Genomic DNA, 20346 nt, shown 5'->3' with positions numbered 1-20346 from the left:
ATGCAACTCAAGTCCTTTTTCAGGAGGAGTGACAATATTGCTATCGGAAGCATGGAGCAGCGAATGGTGTCTCTCGTTGCAATGGCGACAAGAAAACCTGGAGTTACATTTTCTATTTAAGTGTCCCGGAGACAAGCAGTTCCAGCAAAGCCTTCGTGTGGTCGCCACTTCGCAGCGCTGGTCAGCGGACATTTGGTAAAAAGTTGGGCATTGGTAGATTGAATGATGTTCTGAACACACGAGGCATCCATTACCATTATTCTGAGAATCCGGAAAACTTAAAGGAGTGGGCTGGATGGATACAGCAGCATTCGACGTGATCCTTGAAGAATGCGGTTTGCCGGCTACCATTGCATTAGGCACAGAACGATACTGAACATCGGAAGCAACAGATTTCAAAATGCGGACTCGTTGATACAGAAATTCTACCAAATCATCATACGTAATGAAATCCTTCCCGCAGGTTTTTTCTTCAAAGCATTGAAGGGTTGTGGAATCCAGTTTATAACACAAAATACTGGTAAGTGGAGTGTCCCACTGATCAACAGGCTCACCCAGCTTGGCAAGTGCCTTAACGTGTCGTTGAAAATCATCAGCTAGTGTATGCAGCTCTTGTGCTGATTCCGAAAGTACAGATGGCAGTTCATACAATGCTCGAAATAGTTGGCGTCTTAATAACCTGCGGTTGTCGTATCGTCTCAAAAGAGCCTCCCAGGATACGACATAATTATCAGCTACAACATCGGTGCTCTCAAATGGTTTTTTTGCTTCACCTTCTAACGATTGTAATAAGTATTGGAGCTTAGCGACTGCGGGAATCTCAGCATTAACGTGAATCAGTGATTGGAATGAATCTCGGAACGCCATCCAACGGGAGAAATCACCGTCAAATTTAGGTAAGTCAATCTTCGGGAGTCGTAAATGAAAACTCGCAGCAGTTGGTATAGAGGGAAGAATTCCTGAACTGTTGAGCATCGATTCGTGTGCCCCAAGAGGACGTTTAGAAAGCAAGAAACCCTTAGCTACACAATAGCGCTCTTCGAAGTCATTACGCTCCCTGAAGCGACTATCTAACGATTCCGGTCTATCATTCTTCTCGATTTCCGCTTGAGCCTCTAGAAATTCTTGGTACGCCCGGTCTAAAACATCGATGCGCACTGATATCTGAACTCGGTCCCGATCATCTCTATACTCTTCAATAAATTTCTCCACTAACTCGCACGTAACATAACAACCCTTCCGCTGAATAACCTTTTCAATGACAATTTTCTCGCTTTTAGACATCTTAATCATTCACTGCTGCGCCAAATCTCACACGGATATTACCTGTTACTGTTGGATGCGTTAATACAGATTCAAAGTTTCACCTTGAAGTTAAGAAAACATCTGACCACTTTCTGCACACCTTTTTCCCACTGTGACCATTCCTATCTCTTTTGATACTGCTACAATCTCTAATCGCCCTTCTAAGTAACACTAGCACGATTCGCTGCTGAGCCGACTGGAAACATCTCACACAGCGAGGATTTTTATTAAATATCTTCGTTGATTCTCTTTTCCATTCGTACTTGGTGCTAGGTACTTTTCTGCAATTGTACACACGCACTGGTAGCACAGCAATATTATGGGATGCGTGTTCTTCACATAGAACCAATATTGGTGGGTTATTCAGCAATGCACTAGGCTGATTTGGGAATCATTTTAATCACAAAATACACTTCACGACAAACTCTGTTTCTGGATATCCTTGGCATCCGGCTCGAAGGACCAAGTGATCACGCTGGATCTTTATGCTGCCGGTTTCCCACAGGTTTTTCTTCGTGCTTATAGCTTGCGGCGAAACAGAGTCTTATTGCACATGGAACACAACACAAATCGGCGGAGTTAGCGATAATTTCACGATAAGAACGGCGATGTTTCGGAACGGAATATAAAACACAATTGTTGCGATTATAAAAACTGGCGGGTCTCGCGGTTGCGGTCTTTTCCCTTCTATATTCGATACTACCCCTTTTTGTCTGAAATCAATCATCCAGCCTGTGTCACTCTGTGTGTGTTCAATCATCATTTAACGCACAAAGTGTAAAAACATTATTTTTTGGGCTCAAACTTATAAATTTAGGTGATTATGTTGATATACTGTATTTGGCGTCAACAGATGGTTTTGAGGAACGTGTATATAAGGGACATGTAGAGAATATCGCGGCTTGCTAGTACATCTCGAACCGGGACATTGGGTGATCTTCCTCGGGCCCGAAGGGAATCGAATAGTTGAGATCTGGCAGAACAGTACTCGGCGCATGCCCAGACAACATGTTCGATTTCGTGATAACCGTTGCCACAAGCGCAGATACCGCTATCCACGAGCCCAATACGCCGGAGATGTGCGTCCAGCGTGTAGTGATTGGACATGAGCCGAGACATCACGCGAATGAAATCCCGACCCACATCCATCCCCCTGAACCAAGGTTTCGTCGATACCTTAGATATTATCGAATGTAGCCACCTTCCCAGTTCACCATTGCTCCATGAAGTTTGCCAACTTTCGAGGGTTCTCTGATGAGTGATACTGAAAAATTCGCTGAAGCTAATTGGTCTTTCATATATGTCACCTTGTAAAGCGCCCGCCTTAGCTAAAGAGTCCGCTTCTTCATTACCTGGAATGGAGCAATGCGAGGGAACCCAAACTAAGGTAATCTTGTACGATCTTACAGACAAAGCACGCAGGCGGTCCCAGATTTTCCCCAGAAAATATGGAATGTGCTTTCTAGGTTTCATTGAACGGAGAGCCTCGATTGAGCTGAGGCTATCCGAGACAATAAAGTAATGATCGGTGGGCAAAGTATCAATGATCCCAAGGGCATACTGAATAGCAGCAAGTTCTGCGACGTAAACCGATGCAGGATCATTGAGTTTGAATGAGGCGGTGAGGTTTTGATTGAATATACCGAAGCCAGTGGAGCCGTCGAGGCTTGACCCGTCGGTGTAAAACATCTTGTTGCAGTTGACTTCTCGAAATTTACTATGAAAGATGCTTGGGATCACTTGCGGGCGTATGTGATCCGGGATTCCACGAATCTCGTCTTTCATGGATGTGTCGAAGAATACAGTTGAATCAGAAGCATGAAAGAGATTGACACGGTTGGGATAGTATGAAGAAAGATTGATATTTTGTGCCATGTAATCGAAGTACAAGGACATAAATCGGGTTTGAGAATTGAGCTCGATAAGCCTTTCGAAATTTGCAATTACTAACGGGTTCAAGATATCGCATCGGATGAGCCATCGATATGAGAGTTCCCAAAATCGATTTTTCAGCGGAAGGACGCCCGCCAGCACTTCTAAACTCATCGTATGTGTCGAGTGCATGCAACCCAAAGCAATACGCAAACAACAATATTGGATTCGCTCTAGTTTGATGAAATGTATGTTCGCAGCGGAGCGGAAACAGAAACTCCCGTACTCCATCACCGACAATATTGTTGTTTGGTACAGCCTGATCAGGTCTCCTGGGTGGGCACCCCACCATGTTCCGGTTATTGTACGGAGAAAGTTGATCCTTTGCTGGCACTTCTGTTTCAGATACCTAATGTGACATCCCCAGGTTCCTTTAGAGTCGAACCAGACCCCGAGATATTTGAAAGTTGAAACCTGAGCAATAGTTTGACCCATTAATTGAAGCTGTAGTTGCGCTGGTTCACGCTTCCTTGAAAATACGACTAGCTCAGTTTTCTCCGTGGAGAACTCGATACCTAGCTGGAGGGCCCAAGCAGACAAATTGTCCAAGGTATCTTGCAATGGTCCTTGCAGATCGACGGCTTTGGGACCTGTAATAGAGACCACACCGTCATCTGCAAGCTGCCTTAGCGTGCAGGAATTGACAAGACATTCGTCAATGTCATTCACGTAAAAGTTATAGAGAAGGGGGCTTAGACATGAGCCCTGGGGAAGACCCATGTAACTAATTCGTGATGTCGATAAATCACCATGCGAAAAATGCATATGTTTTTCAGACAGCAAGTTTAGCAAAAAGTTGTTTAGAGTCGGTGAAAGACCATGCTGGTGCAGCTTCTCAGAAAGAATTTTGATAGAAACTGAGTCAAAAGCCCCCTTTATATCTAGGAAAACTGATGCCATCTGCTCTTTGCTAGCATAAGCCATTTGAATTTCTGTTGAGAGCAACGCAAGACAATCGTTCGTCCCTTTGCCTTTGCGGAAACCAAATTGTGTATCTGACAGTAAGCCATTTGCTTCGACCCAATTGTCGAGGCGAAACAAGATCATTTTCTCGAACAACTTTCGGATACAGGACAGCATCGCAATCGGTCGATACGAGTTGTGGTCGGAGGCTGGTTTTCCTGGTTTTTGAATGGTGATGACCTTCACTTGCCTTCAGTCATGAGGGACAATATTACCCTCAAGAAACTTATTAAATAAATTCAACAAGCGTCTCTTGGCAGAGTCTGGCAGATTCTTTAACAAGTTAAATTTGATTCTGTCTGGCCCTGGGGCTTTATTGTTACATGATAAGAGAGCAAGTGAGAACTCCACCATCGAAAACGGTGTTTCGTTCGCGTTATTGTGAGGGGACGCGGCGCGGTAGATCTTCTGTGCCGGGGCGGAATCCGGACAAACCTTCTTGGCAAAATCGAATATCCAACGGTTTGAATATTCCACGCTCTCATTGGTACTGTTTCGGTTTCGTAAGCGCCGGGCCGTACTCCAAAGAGTGCTCATCGATGTTTCTCTCGTTAGTCCGTCGACGAACCGGCGCCAGTAGCTACGTTTTTTGGCTTTTATCAAACTCTTCATGCGCGTTTCCGCCATCGCGTACTGTCGGTAGCTAACTGGCAGCCCGTCGTCCCGGAAGGTCTTATACGCAGCGGCCTTCTCCGCGTACACGTCTGAGCACTCTTTGTCCCACCATGGATTGGGAGGACGCCCGCGTGAATTCGCGTCTGGTACGCGTTTAGTCTGAGCTTGAATCGCGGTATCGAGAATCAAGCCAGCCAGGAACCCGTACTCTTCCTCCGGAGGGAGCTCTTGTGTCGATTCTACTTTTTCGGATATCGCGGACGCGTAGCTCTTCCAATCAATATTTCGTGTGAGGTCATACGAAACATTGATTGTATTCGGTGGGCCTGAACCGTTAGCAATATTAATTACGATTGGCAGATGGTCGCTGCCGTGGGGATCAGAGACTACCTTCCACATGCAATCTAACCGCAGCGATGTCGAGCAGAGGGACAGGTCTAAGGCGCTCGGACGCGCTGGAGGGGCAGGAATCCGTGTCATTTCACCCGTATTCAAAATGGTCATATTGAAGTTGTCGCAAAGCTCATGGAGTAGGGTAGATCGATTATCGTCATGAAGGCAACCCCATGCCGTGGCGTGGGAGTTGAAGTCACCTAAAACTAGTCTCGGTGCGGGGAGGAGTTCCGCAATATCGCAAAGCCGTCGGTGGCTAACTGAGGCTCTAGGGGGGATGTAGGTGGAAGCAATGCAAAGGTCTTTGCCTTTAATTCTGGTTTGGCAAGCGACAACTTCAATGCCTGGTGTCGAGGGGAGGTCGATCCGATTGAAAGAATAGCACTTTTTGATCCCCAAAAGTACTCCTCCGTAAGAGTCTTCTCGATCCAAGCGAATAATATTAAAATCGTAAAAGTGTAGGGTTATTTCTGAAGTGAGCCATGTCTCGCATAGGGCAAATGCATCGCATTTCAAATTATTTAGTAAGATTTTAAACGAATCGATTTTCGGGATAATACTTCTGCAATTCCACTGTAGAACAGTGATTAAATCCTTGACCTCGTTCGATGAATTAGCCATCGAAGGATACAATCGCTGAAAGGAGGGGCCATTTCGCAGTGAACTGCATCAAGAATGTTTTTACTGCGGGGAGAAAGCTTATCAAGATACTTTTAAGGGGGTCAGAAATGTTTAACGCTGTAAGAATACGGTCCACAATGTCAGAGAAATTTATTAAGCCAGCACTGTTTTCTTTCTCTGGCTGAGATATGGGAACACTTGGGATTTTTGATGTTCCTGGAAGTGCTGGGAACTCCTTTTCTGAGCTCAGGTTACTGAGACCGGGAGCGACTTGCTTCGGTTTTGCACCAGTACTTCCTTGAGTAGTTATTTTAGGGGGACCATGAAGAGACACCTTCTGGCCTTTACGACGAAGCTTGGAAGAGGAAATGTTCTTCCTTTTTCTACTACTTCTAGGCACAGCAGAAGATGTTCCCTCCTGGGGTTCATCACAGTCGCCTTCGTCAGTAGACAAGTTGGTAAAGATGTTCGTAGAGACAGGTGGCGTAGCTATCTTAAGCATTTCTGCAAAAGATCGCTTAGAGCTTCCCTGAAGGGAACGCTTAAGATTTTCCTCGCGCTGTTTGTACGCGGGACATGAAGGGAGATCATGCGGGTTTCCCCCACAGTAGAGACACTTTTCGACATCTCTACCACAGGAATCATCCGCATGATTCCCACCGCATTTCCCACAGCGGGCTTCATTGCTACAATGGGAGGCTGTGTGTCCCAATTGTTTGCAATTAGTACAGTTCATGACCCGCGGCACAAAGAGGCGAACAGGTAGACGAACCTTGTCAAAGAGGAGGTAATTGGGCAGGGCAGAGCCGGCGAAGGTCACCCGATGAGAGTCTGAGTTGACGTATGTTTTCTTCCCGTCAGCTGCGACTGATGCTGAATGCAAACGTTTGCATTCCAGTATCTTCACTGGCTTAAGCATGGGGTCTTTGAAACAGCCAGTCCCATATTTTAGCAGGTCCTCGCAATTCAGACTCGAATCGGAAACGACCCCACTGACTTCGACCCTGCTAGCTGGGATATACACCCTGTACTCCCTCGTAAAGGGCTCGTAGCCAGCAATATCGTTTGCCTGAGTTGAACTGTTAACCACCACCCGAAGCTTATCAGGGCGAATTTTCGATATTTCTGTCACGGCCGAATACCGATCCGTCAGAACTCGAGAAATCTGCAACAGATTCAAACACTTTTTTTCTTTGGTCCGAAAGAAGATCACAAATGGCCCGGTGGCCGAGCTCGGATATACCTTGAGCCGGGGAGCCGATTTTATTTCGACGTCTATCTCACCTTGAGATGAACCGTCGTCAGGGGAAGTCATTTTTGCACGGGCCTATTGCCCAGTGCACGTTATTAAGACAACCAAGAAGGGGAAACGAAAACTAATACTTAGCTTGTGTATGTAACGGTATCCAGACGGCTTACTAGAAGAACACTGCTTCACTTCACTGACCGGCTAACGGTACTCGTAAACAGAAACACAAAAGAAGGGAAAAAATACTGAAACCTCAACTAGGCGTAGAGTGTGCAAATAACCTTGAACGCGGATTAACACTATTTGTCGCTATAGAGTGTACGGACCGATGACAAAAGACTTCTATCTCGACTGAGTGCTCGATAACGAATGTCGTCTCTCTCGTTGTCGTTTACGTCCGTATCATCATCTTGATTACTGTCTTGATACTGGCGATCAGATGTTCTTCCTGGTGTCTTGCCCTTGTGGGTGACGAACGTGAACACTCCATCCTTGGTGGTAGCTTCTTCACTGGTGGTATTAGTTGTTACGTTCGAATTACTTAACGCAGCGTTTGCAGTTGTCATTATTGCCTTAACTGCAGCCACAAATTTGGCAACCGATTGTGGTTCAGGTAAAGATATTGGGGCTTGGGTGTTGGCATTTTTTTCTACAACTGAGCTTTCCTTAGCAGTTTCTGGGCAGGGCTGTCCGTAGTGCACCGTTTGTTCACAGAATTGGCACGTTTTAGTTTGTCCTTGATATGTACAAAGAGTTCGCTGTATAATGGTATCACCCCCTTCTGTTTTGTACTGCAGGGTAAGGTAAGAGGGAATGGGTTGGTCTACCCGCATTCTCACCATACAGACACCATTTGAAATACCTGGGAAGTAGTTTTTCGATGTGTCCTCCGTAATAGATTCCACTGCTCCGAAATACGACATAAATCTTTTAATTGCCACTTTGCAAGTAAGTGGAGATAAATCGTGTAATTTAACTTCTATATTTCCATTATCCATGTATATAGGGATCTTGATTTCAGCGTTGTCACAAACAAGCACAAGTTGTTCTGCGAAATGAATCTTTTCGCCTGGGCGAATTTGTTGAAGGTTATCAGCACCGCATGCCTGACGTGCTCAAGCTGTATGGAGGTGACTTCCGAAAACCGAAGCTGCATTTTCACCTTCAGCAGATGTTCCACATCACGAATACATGGTCTTATGCGAAAAGACCTGAAGTCAGTGGCCACTGTGTTAGGCCGAATAATCACGTTTTGTTGATGAGACTTAGTCATTATGATAGGTCACGCAAGAATAAAATTAACGGGATCCTTTGTTCTTCAGACAATGCACACAAGTAGCTGTTTTTTTCGTTCGTTTTGCACTGGCTCGGACAGAAGCAGGAGCACACTGAGTATCGCGACCGATGTGTTTGATGGTTGCAAATAGACTGACACAGAATCTTGATTGACACCCTTCGAGGCAAGTTTAGGTTTGACCGTACCAACCAATAACGCGGGTGACGTCGTGTAAACTGTCGAATACGACTTGCCAATTGACAGTGCTTAATTTAATAGATGTAATAAATTATACAAAACTACTCTTGCAGGAATGGTTTTCGATAAAAAAAAACTAGAAATTTGGTTTAAGTGTGGCGGGCAAGGTTGTTTGAATCTGTCATAATTATGCCTCTCGTTTCCCCATGCGTTAGCCGTTAGCCGATTTATCCTACTTTTTGATTAAGATATCGAAGATTTATATGTTTCTCAGAACATTACAAATGCGACGTTTAGTAATAGTAAATATAAATGCCAATTTCTTTCGCCAGTAATTCGTTTTGCCATAGGTAGATATAACTGGACGCGTATGGTGCTACTTCAGGTTCGAGTGATTCTATAACTATTTTGGAAGAGCTTTGGATGATTTTTTTGGATGATCCTTGGATCCAGCTCGGATGCCTAAATTTAAAAATCTTGGGATCTTTGGTGGATTTTTTGTATTAACAAGTCCGGTTCAGATCGGGTTTCTCGAATGAGCATGGCTTCTCCCTTTAGTGCCTTCTGGCGAACTGTAGGCTTTTTTACCTCTTCTGCTCCCCTTTTTGCTTTTCTTTCCGCTTTTGCTGTTTTCCGTGTTTCTCCTTCCGACCAACAACGGTACTCCAGCTTTCTCCCTGTTGAGTGACATCCTTCCCTTCGGCAATGACAGCATCCTCGCGCGTCAGTTTCTTGGGCCCGCCAGGCCTTCTGTCTCCTGGCGAGGTTCCTGTCCCCACTAGTCACGGAAACTGGCGTGTTCTCCATTCCAATCAGCTTCTTCCCTTGCTTCTGAGGGGCTAGCATTTGCCGATGTCAACGCTTGCTCAGCTACATCAGTGCTCCGCGCTGCCGTGCCATACTCCTTCACGGCAGACACTAGCACCTTTTGGACTCTGAGAACCATCTTCTTAATGTTCTTTTGGACATTGTTTCTCGCATCCACAAACTTGTGGAGCTCCTCCACCAGGAACTTCGCTGCCATTATTTTTTGGCTTCTATGGAGTGCAACTTATCCCGCTCTTCTGTGGTTGTTATTGCTGGTGCTTCTGCTACTACTTCTCCTTCTCCTGCTCTTGCTAAATAACTTCAGCTGCTCAGCAAAGCACCTCTGGCGAACGGATTCGCCGCGGCTGCTCCGTATGCTGCCGTTCTAAGCATAATTGTCCCATGTATATAGGGAATCCCATAGAACATGAGACAAATATGCTTATAACGGCAGTATGTTTCTTGTTTTTTTTTCCCAAATTCGAGCCGCTATCTCCACTCGTTTTACGTAGTCGCCACTTGTGATCCCATGGTTATCTATGCAAGCAGGAAGATCATGCTAGGTTTAACACAATCCTTCATGGGGAGTAGTGTTCAGAACCGGATCGGCGTAAAATCGGAAATGGTCCATCCGAACCTGTGTGTGCGTGTGACATAATCGATTTTTTGCAAGACCATTAAGCTTTTTGATTTTTCCAGATGTTACAGGGTAAATCTGGTATTGACAAGAAAACAAAAATAAAATTAATTAAATTTGATTGTGTTTCGAATTCATCTCGTCAGTAACTAGCACCAACAGAGTGTCTAGTTAGACGATGTATCTGAATTATTACCCAAAATAGCCCTTGTAAGACACAAAAAATCCAAACAGTTCCCACGACACATGTGACCGCCTGAAGTAGGGTAAAGACTTAATTTTCGCCCCATTAGGGAGGGTGCCACACTATTCTATTAATTACGCAGTCTACAGTCGATGAAATGCACATAAATTGCTTCGTTCCCAAGAACCAATTTAATACCAAAAATGTCCTGAGAATGGGGAAATATTTCTGTTTGAGCGCCACGAAAACTCGAATCGAATGCTCCTATTTTCGCACTACCATATGGGCTAATGCGTTGAACAAAGATGGCAGACGCTGCTCTAACTAACGGCTTCAAATGGGTAGGGCGATAATAGAAATAGGGCGAAAATAGTCTCCACACCCTAACTGGTTTGTGATTTGCCGGGAAACAAATACAGAAGCTCTGGTTTCAGGTATCTGCTACGCCGCCATGATTTCAAAGCCAACATCTAAAACGTCACATTAAGGTCGATCCACAATTGACAGAATCGATTCCATTCGACACAAGTTCGTTTAATTTATTGATGCATTATGGTATAAAGTTTTTGTTATTCACCGACATGTCCAAAACAACACTTTTCATAAATTAGCGGTCCTATATTTTCGCTTTTTAACAAACAACTAAAGATTGAGTCATGCCGTACCATGGCTGACTAGTGAAGATCGAGCTTCGAGCAAAACGAGCAGAACAAGTTGAACTGTCAGTGGGGCCCATAATTTTTGTGCCCGCTGAGATGTTGACTTATGTCAGTTTATTACAAATGGGATAGGGGTGCCGTATACGTGTCTGGTTTGCTGACGAGAAAGCGAAAATGAACACTTGTCGTTCGTCTTGGGAGCCAAACGCCTGGCAGTATGCAGTTTTGCACACGAAGAGAATGACATCACAGAACACAAACTTGGCTTGAATAATACCTTCTCGTAGTAATGACACTCTTCAGCGCCACCACCAACCTTGCAGGGCCGGCGGAAAGCGTGGGTAGTATGGGTAGTACTACCCACTCGAAAATAACCGAGTGGGTAATTACCCACTCGAAATTTTGAACCATTTCAAAAAATTTAGATGTGCAACGCATGTATCTCGCACTACACACATTTGAAAACATCGATGTACCACAATTCCAGTTGCATAAACGAACGTGATTTAATGTGAATGTAATGTAAGCGTGTGCATTGCGAAAAAGGAAAAATCCTTACTAATGAACCCTTCACCCCATGCTTTCTACCCACTCGGGCGTAAAGTGTTTCGCCGCCCCTGTTTTGAATATGAATGAATAATAGGAATAATTTGTTAAAGTTTAACTCAGTTGTAAATTCTCAAAACTTGGAGTAAGTTAAAAATAAGTTGAAGACTGAAAAAGTGCAGTATGAGCGTAAAAGGTAACTTTAGGGTATGTTATGAAGCGGAGAGGTACTTGTATCATTATCACTGGTTTGCTAATTCCACTATTCAAAATCAGTAACTGCAGTCGAATAAGGTTACAGAGCGTCGTTGGTATTCTGTGGCATGCATGCAGAAGACTCCGATCACCGCTTTTGCAGCCACGTGAGCTACCCTTTATGGTTCCTACCGAATTCATGGCAGAATCAGTGCTTCGTGCCGAAAGAGGGCAGCCCTTGGTAATCGTATCATTAAAAATGGCGCCCAAAGCACTCATGATTCAATAAAACAAATCCATGTCAACTTTTGAATAGGGCTAATAAGATTTGTAAACAAACTTTTGTTTTGCCGAATTCTCTTAATTTGTTATAATTTCAACACAAAAAACATTTGAAATTGATTCTACCAACGGTACCCGGTCAGAAACACATAACAAAAAGATTTCAAAAATATAACTCACGTTGTTACTTGTTATAGTTTCCTGTTATTTTAACTACTAACGAGACCTAATTTATAACACAATTTGTTACGAAAATTGCATTCTGTTATAAACTTGTTATTTCATTCTGATCGGGTAATGGTATTGATTCATGTATATTTTTTAAGAAATTCAACTTGGCAGTGGGATAATGAGCGAAATAAGCTTGTTTACAAAAATATCATTAGCCCTTTTGAAGAATTAATATCAAAATAAACGGTTGGCTCTACGCCAAGTATCCAATTCATGTGAGATACAAAAATGAAAATCATGAAACACTTCAAACAAGAAAATGTTTTTCTCTGTGAAAACTTCTAAATAGTGTCGCTGTGCTCTCATCAATCTCCCTACGCTACGAAAATTTTCTGCAACGACTCTTCATCTTTGACTTGCTTACATACAACATAGATTCCCATAGACGCTGGTTGTGCAAGCTCTTCAACGGCGTTTACCCTCTTTTTGATTTTAGTATAAGTAAAGAGTCTTTCAAATTAAAAATAATTATATTTAGATTATAGTTATTTAATTTTGTGCGATGTAATATTTAAATCGAAGACGTGACGATCTAACTCAGCCATTATTTCGTTGAAAGATGAATAACTACAGTAAAGACCCATTTTTATCAGCCCCTTGGCGAATTTTAAGCTGATAAACATAAATAAAATCAGGACATATATTTTTCTGTCTTTTTAATAAACCGAAGCTCTTAAAATATTCTTCTTTGTTCTTTAGATATAGCCTCGCAAGCTTTTCTGATTATTTACTTCAAGTTCCTCTTAAGAGGGTCTGAGAGCGCAAAATTAAAAAAAAAATAATATTTTCATTTTTGCATAATTCGGATCTCTAAGATAAGAAATATAGGCCCAAAAAAGGATTTATTCGAATTCAGCTTGGTTCGTCTGCTAGATCCCATCAAACTACCAACTATCAAATTTTAAGAGGAAGCTGATAAAATCGGGGGCTGATAAAACCGGGTACTGATAAAATCGGGTCTCCTAACAAAGCTGACTTGAAGTTTTCTACAAAATTGATGCTAACAAACTTATCTTCCTTATTTTCCTTGCTGTGATAATCTTATGCATACAGTAGCACCTAGCGCTGAAAATACCGCCAGTTGATTTTCTTCATGTAATTTGCCGAAAACTCCCATACAAACTTCAAGCTTGTTAGCTTGTTGTTGTTTGGCTACTAAACTTGCTCGATTTTAACGCATCAATGGTCATATCTTGTACAAATCTCTTTAATTTTTCTGTTGCAATCAATATTGCATTTTTGCTTTAAAAAATTTAAAAAATTAAAGACAAACTATAACACCAAAACTTTTCAACTTAAAGTTGCCTATCCTAAAACATTTCAAGTTGCCTCTCATCGCCATCAATTGCAGCCATAACACGTACTCAGAATTATGTCATAAAAAGAAACCGTTCGATTCTCATACTGTCGCGTGTTAAACATCCCGCCGATATTACTGAAACCGAAAACGATGTGGCGGTACAATCACCTCGAATATCGAACAAACCACCATCCTTCGACCTAAAATCCAAAAGAACGGTTCACATGGACTCCACGCATAAATTAGTGATTACAATGTAGGGAGAAAAAAAGCACGATTCTCGGAGTAATTTATGATAATGGCTTAAAAGCCAGCTGTCAAAATGGACTTTAAGGACCAATTTTTAAACGAAGTGGCGTAGTAAGCTACTCTATTCGGGTTTTCATTTTTCGGCAGCCTTATTATCATCGATCCAATGATCATTGAAGATTTTTCTTTACAAGAAAATCAGATATTCATGTTAGATGATGCTTTTCCGTTTCGTTTTGAGATGCATCTATGACTCGAGTCTTATTTCACTAATTTTTAAAGAGTGTTTCGGTCTTACCCCAAAAGCTCATTTTGTCGAATTGTACAAAATCATATTCAGTCCATTCAGATTATAATATAGAGAGTAGAAAAGGATTTGTAATAAATACTGGTAGTTTGCAAAATCATTTTGCTGTTAAAATTCAAAAATCAACGAACTAAAAATAACATTCACGCGCGTAACTTTTGCTTTCAAAATATTGTTACTAATTATTATCACCAAACGTTTTCATTATTGAATGAAAACATTTGGTTATGTGGGAAAGTCGCTCCAATCATTTTGAACTTAAGTTTAAAGTTTATTTTACCACATGATGTTTAGGCCCTTTTCCCAAATTACTCCAGAACTCCCAAGCAGATGTACCACACCGTCGTCGTCGGTGGAACGATTTTCTGCTTCGCTACCAGCGGACCTTTCGATGCTCGAGCAAAGTTTAACACGCAATCGATCCTGTTAACGATATTTCTTCATTAAAAAGTGCTCCCGGTCGGTCTTTTTGTCATGCGCTCGCATGGTGTAATTCAAGGCGAAAGTCGCTTTAAATATGCATGATTTCACCATGCTCCAGTTGTTCGGATTTCATGCTGCGCTGAACAACCTTGGAAAGTTTCGTCAGTTTAAATATTTATGTGGTCCGTGTAGCACTTTACCTATTCAGTGACGGGTAGTTGCAGGTGTGTTGGGTGTTGCGGCGGACGAAATAAGTTATTCTGATAAAAAACGACTATGTTGGGTGATGTTTTGAACTTTGGACAGTTTAAGCGAACCAATTTCGTTATTCAATACTAAATTTCCCCTTTGTATACATACATTTCCATCAACTGTGCTTTTGGATAACCGAAAGGTTCACCATGTTTGCCAACTCAATTGTATTTACTGTATCAATTAATTTCAATCTGCCAAGGCTCCAGAACTCCAACTTGCTCAAAGCGTGTGCATAATTAACCAAATATTTACCGCCCGCAGGTATCCCGACGCCCAAAATTACCTGGTCAAGCAACGGGAAGACTCTGCCCAGCACAATGATGGAGTACTCCCACGAAGCGACGCTCAGTAGTAAGCTGGTGGTACGAAATTTATCGCGCGATCATCAGCACAATGTATACAGCTGCCAGGCGAGTAATTTCTACAAGCGAAACGTGACGAGCAATGTGACGATAGAGTTACGGTGTAAGTATGCAATTATGCCGATTGATGCAATTCTGCAGAAACTAATGTCGCCTGCTTTTGTCGGTGGTTAATTACAGTGCGACCTCTGGTGGTGGAAATCGTCAACGGTAGCACGCCGCTCTCGTCCGACCGGCGATACATTATCCAGTGCCAGTCCAGTGGGTCGAGACCGCCAGCGAAAATCACCTGGTGGAAAGACGGCGAGCAGCTGACGACGACCAACCAAACGGTGAGTATTGTTTAGTAGTACATGAAATTAAAGCGTCACACCACTGTGCATGACGGCGCTAGGATTAGAGTACAAGTTCATTAGGAATTCATCGTTTAATCGTCTTTCTCCGATCGTAGATACTGGTTTGACCGAAACCAATTCAAATTACTTAGTTTTATTTAGGCTACGTAGAACAATGATATCATACATTTTTATCAAACTAATTGTCCGGATGTGTCTTAAACGCAAAAACCAAATCTCGAAACAGATCTTTTGGACTACAAGTCAGATCGACAATTAATAATTTTTCCCTCCCTCGCTAGCATCTTTCAAATCTTCTACCAATCCGAAATCCTGCAATTTTATTTCCTCCGTTGGAATAGTAACAAATTAGCATTATTTCCTCCGTTGCACTATTTTTTTCAATCAGTTTCTTAAAAAACTCTTCCTACAATTCATTCAAAATCTATCTTTCTTTTTTCGCAATCTGCTATGAACTCAATTTCTGTTTTTTTATTCACAAATGTTGCATTAGAGTGTATAGTTTTAAGTCCCACCGACTGTCAGCAACCGGTGTGATGTTTGCTCGATGTCTTGTACGTTGTCATCACAAAGGGGGGTACTTGCAGTCCGTTGTACTTGGGTGGTGCATACACGGGGCTCCTCCCTGTAACTTTGGCAAAGTCTCCTTGGCCGAACCAGATTTACGATCCTGCACTTGAAATACCACAAACTTCGTAACTGGCCGCCTAAACTCATCTCTCGACGTCTTCACCAGAGCTTGCCTGATTCTACCGTCCGTTCTGCTGTAGACTTTGAGAACGCTACCACGAACCCAGCTCTTTCGTATCGTTTCGTCTGTGATGTACATCAGATCACCACTCGCTAGTAGAAATGTCTCCGTATGACACTTCGTCCGCTGATTTATCTACGGCTAGCATTCGGAAACCCACCGAATCCACAGTCTGTCCGCTAACAATTGGAAGCGCTTGAAACGGTCGCGCAAAGCTGCAGCTTCGTTCGTCGAAAGCACGACATTTTCTACGAAAATCACGTCAACGCTACGAATTAAATGATTCAGTGTTAATGCTTCTTCCAGTTCTGGCTCCAGCGGTCTGTACGTCAGAGAGCGCGAATTAATTAGATACGCAGCTTTTGCGAGTACAGTCAGCAGTACTTCGTCGTTCATCGCTCTTCCATCGACGATCACGGTCAACGCTGTCTTGAGAGAACCTACCAGCCGCCCCGAAGCCCCACCCATTTGCGGTGCGCTGAGCGGATTAAAGTTCCATCGGGTTGTTGAGTCTATGAACGCTTCTGCCGCACGCGAAAACATTGCCAAATTTCGTTGCGGCGGTTTCTGTGTTACCATGTGCTACTTGTTGATATCGATGTTATTGGATGCCTTTTCGGCAGGATGATCGGAAATCTAAACTCGAATGGCAACGATGATCCTCGAGTGGCTCTTCTTTCCATTCTAAGCACATTCTGTTCATCTAGGAAAGGACTCATGCTGTATAGATTGCTATCTTTATCTAGTTGAGATCGCTCTTCGTACGGCAGCTCTCAGTTCTTCTTCAGCACCTTTATCTCGTCCGGAAATCTGTCTTCCTTCGGAAGGGAAGTAAAGCCGGTGATCCCCGGACCATTAGTTGATGGATCGACATCTAGCCCTGATAGTGGAGTCACCTCTATGACGTCGGTAAAGAAGAAGTAGATCCAACTTCTATACTCTTACTAACAAAAATATCCTCCTCCTGTGATACTTGTGGAGTGCGCAGTAGTATATACGGCCTCTAGCAAAAGCAAGTATCGGACTAACCATTCCTTTCCTTTCCTTCCGCAATCTACGTTCGAGCCTGGCCGGCACCGGTATTGATCAATAAACACTTTAGGATTACCAGAAGTTGCACATTGAAAGATGTTTCGCTACTCCCAAGCATAATTATCTACTTATTCCCTGTGCAACTTCAGCTAGTCCAGATCGATAACGGAGTAGCAGCCAGGGGTGGTCGCACAAGCTTAAGCACCTTTATCTCCTCAGGAAGTCTGTCTGCTTGTGCTGATCTCCAGAGATCCGCCTCCGCTGCCTGGTACTCTTCTGAAGTCAGCGACGACGTATTTGCCGCTACATTCCGCTTCACGTAGCATTTCACTTTCGTAGTCGTCGGAATCGCTTCGGTCTTCAGATCCTCTCGCTTTCTTTTGACACAAATTCGTAGACGCACGCTACTGTCCGAACTAACACCTTCCATCGAGAAAACCGCTGAGAATCCACGATTTGCTCCGTTATTCTGATGTCGTGGAAAAGCAAGCATGCCCACATATCTTTGCCTTTTACATTCCTCTTGCTATTTTTCTTCCGGAAAATACAGGAAACCCTGGCCTCGAAGCCATAGCCCATCAGAACACTTTTTGTTCCACTTCGCCATAGCGTCTGCCATGTTGAACTTAATCAAAACCCATCGCAGCTTTGTAAGGCTGAACATAGCACAGTCTTCGAATAATTCCGGAAGTACCGCTGCTTTTACTCAAAGCACAACGACGACGGAATTCGCCAGTCTGGGCCCAATACTGCTGCTTGCAGTTACAGACGAGGAATCGAGAGATGCTTCAGCAGTGCGCCCTTCGATCTTGCCATCACCAGCAAACACATCGGACCGTCAACCGTCTCAATCCAAAGATACGCTGCCGCATCGTATGCGCCTTCGACGAATTTGAACGCTACTGAAGTCCAAGTTACGTCCGCCGTGGAGGTAATACAGGGGAATTCGGACATTTTCAACATCCGGAAGCCTTGCAACCCACTGATTCCATTTCTCAGCGCACCCTCTCCAGCTATTTGTTGGTCCCAATGGCATCCACTACACAACAGCTCCTGGATTAAAAATTTTCTCTAGAAGGTGAAAACAGACAGTAGTTCTAGCAGGTCAAAGAAGTTCATGATGCAGCTTATCACGCTTCTTTTCACCGACAGCCGCTTGCTTGCTATGTACGGCGCAAGATCGTCCCTCAGTTCGATGGGAAACAAGAACTCGTCGCTGGCAGGGCTCCAGACTAGGTTTCCTTGGCCTCACTGCAACGTACGCACTAGTCTGTTTGCGGCTTCCCCATGGCCTGAAAGAGCTCTTCAGGGTTCGACACCCAACTTCGCAGTTCAAATCTGCCTTTGGAATGAACGAAGCGAACGTCTTTCACTCACCCTACTGCTTCATCGACGGTATCTCCGCTGTCGAAATAATCGTAGACGTGCAGATCATGGCGAGCTGCGATTAGGTAGACCTCTAGGATCGCTTCGGGAGTATTCCGGAACAGCAAACTTAGCACGCGCTGATCCGCCTCGCGGACCTTTATATCTGCACCGAATCCGTTGATTCGCTCACGGAATCTACAGACCACCGCTGGTATTGCGGTTAACATATCCGGACCCTTTAGCAGCTTCGAGATCAACGATACTCCTTTCACTTCTGCTCTGGCATCCCAAACCAAATGATGCTTCTTCTTTCTACACGCTCACAATTTTCAAAGGCATGTACCAAACCATACTGCTGTCGAACGCGTGCAATTTCGCCGACGTAGCTTTATGTGCGTATCCCTTTCCTAAATACTCGTCAATCATACCAACGAACTATGTTCTACAATTCAAGGTTCCTACTCAGATGCCATAGGGAAGCTGTCGGCGCGTTCGCTCTCCTGTCTTCTCTCGATTCAGGAAGCAAGGCCCTTGACTGCTCCTCCGTATAGTTGCTTCTCAGCAGGTCATGAAGCTCTTTATTGGACACAGCACTGCCTCCATGGCGTCCGACTAATCCCACGTCCGAGGTGTGTATGTCCATCGTCCGGTGGACAGTCTAGCCAAGCTTCGACCTAACCGCTATCGGTTCTTCTGATCGATCCATTCGTGATTCGATCGATGAATGCAAGTGTACATCATTGAGCCCAATTGGAATCTTGGGAGCTGCTTGCTGAAATTCGGTGACTAGTAAGCCATGGAGATTAGTGAGCTCCTTTACCAGCTCCACCGTGTGTGCATCTTTCAGCGGAAAACGTTGCTTTGATTCTCGTGCCGAGATGCTACGAGGTCTACTCTTTGAGAGTCCTTCTCGAGTTGTGACTCCAACTCCAACTTGGTTGAGTCACACCTTGAACTCCCAGAATGTTCATTGACGATTTCTCCACCAGCGTGTACGATGATTCTTCATTCAAAAATGCGATCGTATCCACTGTGCAATTTCTATTATACAGCGTGACAGGCTTCATGCGGAATATGACGGAAGGCCTCGTTTGGACGGCGTGCATGTTGCAGTTCGAACCGATTACGGATACGGCTGAATAGAGTAACGCGTAGTGTAGCTCTTTACATGAGTCAACATTACAACGTAAGTTTAGCTTGCATCGGGCGTTCGGGTTCGTTCAGGCACACCTGGTAAAACCGCCATCTTTCGCACCGCATCCCGACGGTCGGCTAGACGAAATCGACGAAACGCTTCACGGTTTTTGCCTTTCTCATATAGAAAGGTTATGCAATCACTCTGAAAAACGTCAACCTAATCCCGGCCCGGAGGGCCGAGTGTCATATCCCATTCGACTCAGTTCGTCGAGATCGGAAAAAGTCTGTATGTGTGTGTGTGTATGTATGTGTGTGTATGTGTGTGTGTGTATGTGTGTGTATGTGTGTGTGTATGTGTGTGTGTATGTATGTGCGTATGTGTCAAATAATGTCACTCATTTTTCTCAGAGATGGCTGGACCGATTTGCCCAAACTTAGTCTCAAATGAAAGGTGCAACCTTCCCATCGACTGCTATTGAATTTTGGATCGATCGGAATTCTGGTTCCGGAATTACGGGTTTCAGAGTGCGGCCACACAGAAATTTCTCATAAAAGCTACAGGAAAAAATAAAAATAGAATTTTTATTTTTGATGCTAAATGTATTCAAGGTGCATAAAACGTCGAGATTTGATGCAAACACGAAAAAAATTTGACGAAGATTCACTTTTTTGGATTTTGCACATTTTTGCCTTTCTCATATAGAAAGGTTATG

At 43.7% G+C, this 20346-nt stretch overlaps 1 protein-coding gene across 2 annotated transcripts in view; it reads left to right on the top strand.

Annotated features, from left to right (window-relative positions):
• Positions 1 to 20346, top strand: part of LOC131684694 (B-cell receptor CD22) — a 1114748-nt gene that overhangs the window by 568360 nt on the left and 526042 nt on the right. For both annotated transcript variants that reach the window (XM_058967793.1, XM_058967794.1), the window contains exons 7-8: positions 14889 to 15092; positions 15170 to 15321. In XM_058967793.1, the coding sequence (XP_058823776.1) occupies positions 14889 to 15092; positions 15170 to 15321 (356 nt within the window). The remainder of the gene's footprint in view (positions 1 to 14888; positions 15093 to 15169; positions 15322 to 20346) is intronic.

This window comes from Topomyia yanbarensis, chromosome 2, assembly GCF_030247195.1.
Source record: "Topomyia yanbarensis strain Yona2022 chromosome 2, ASM3024719v1, whole genome shotgun sequence".
Taxonomy (NCBI): Eukaryota; Metazoa; Arthropoda; class Insecta; order Diptera; family Culicidae; genus Topomyia; species Topomyia yanbarensis.
Note: the sequence above shows the minus strand (reverse complement) of the source record. Positions and strands in the feature narration are given on the sequence as shown.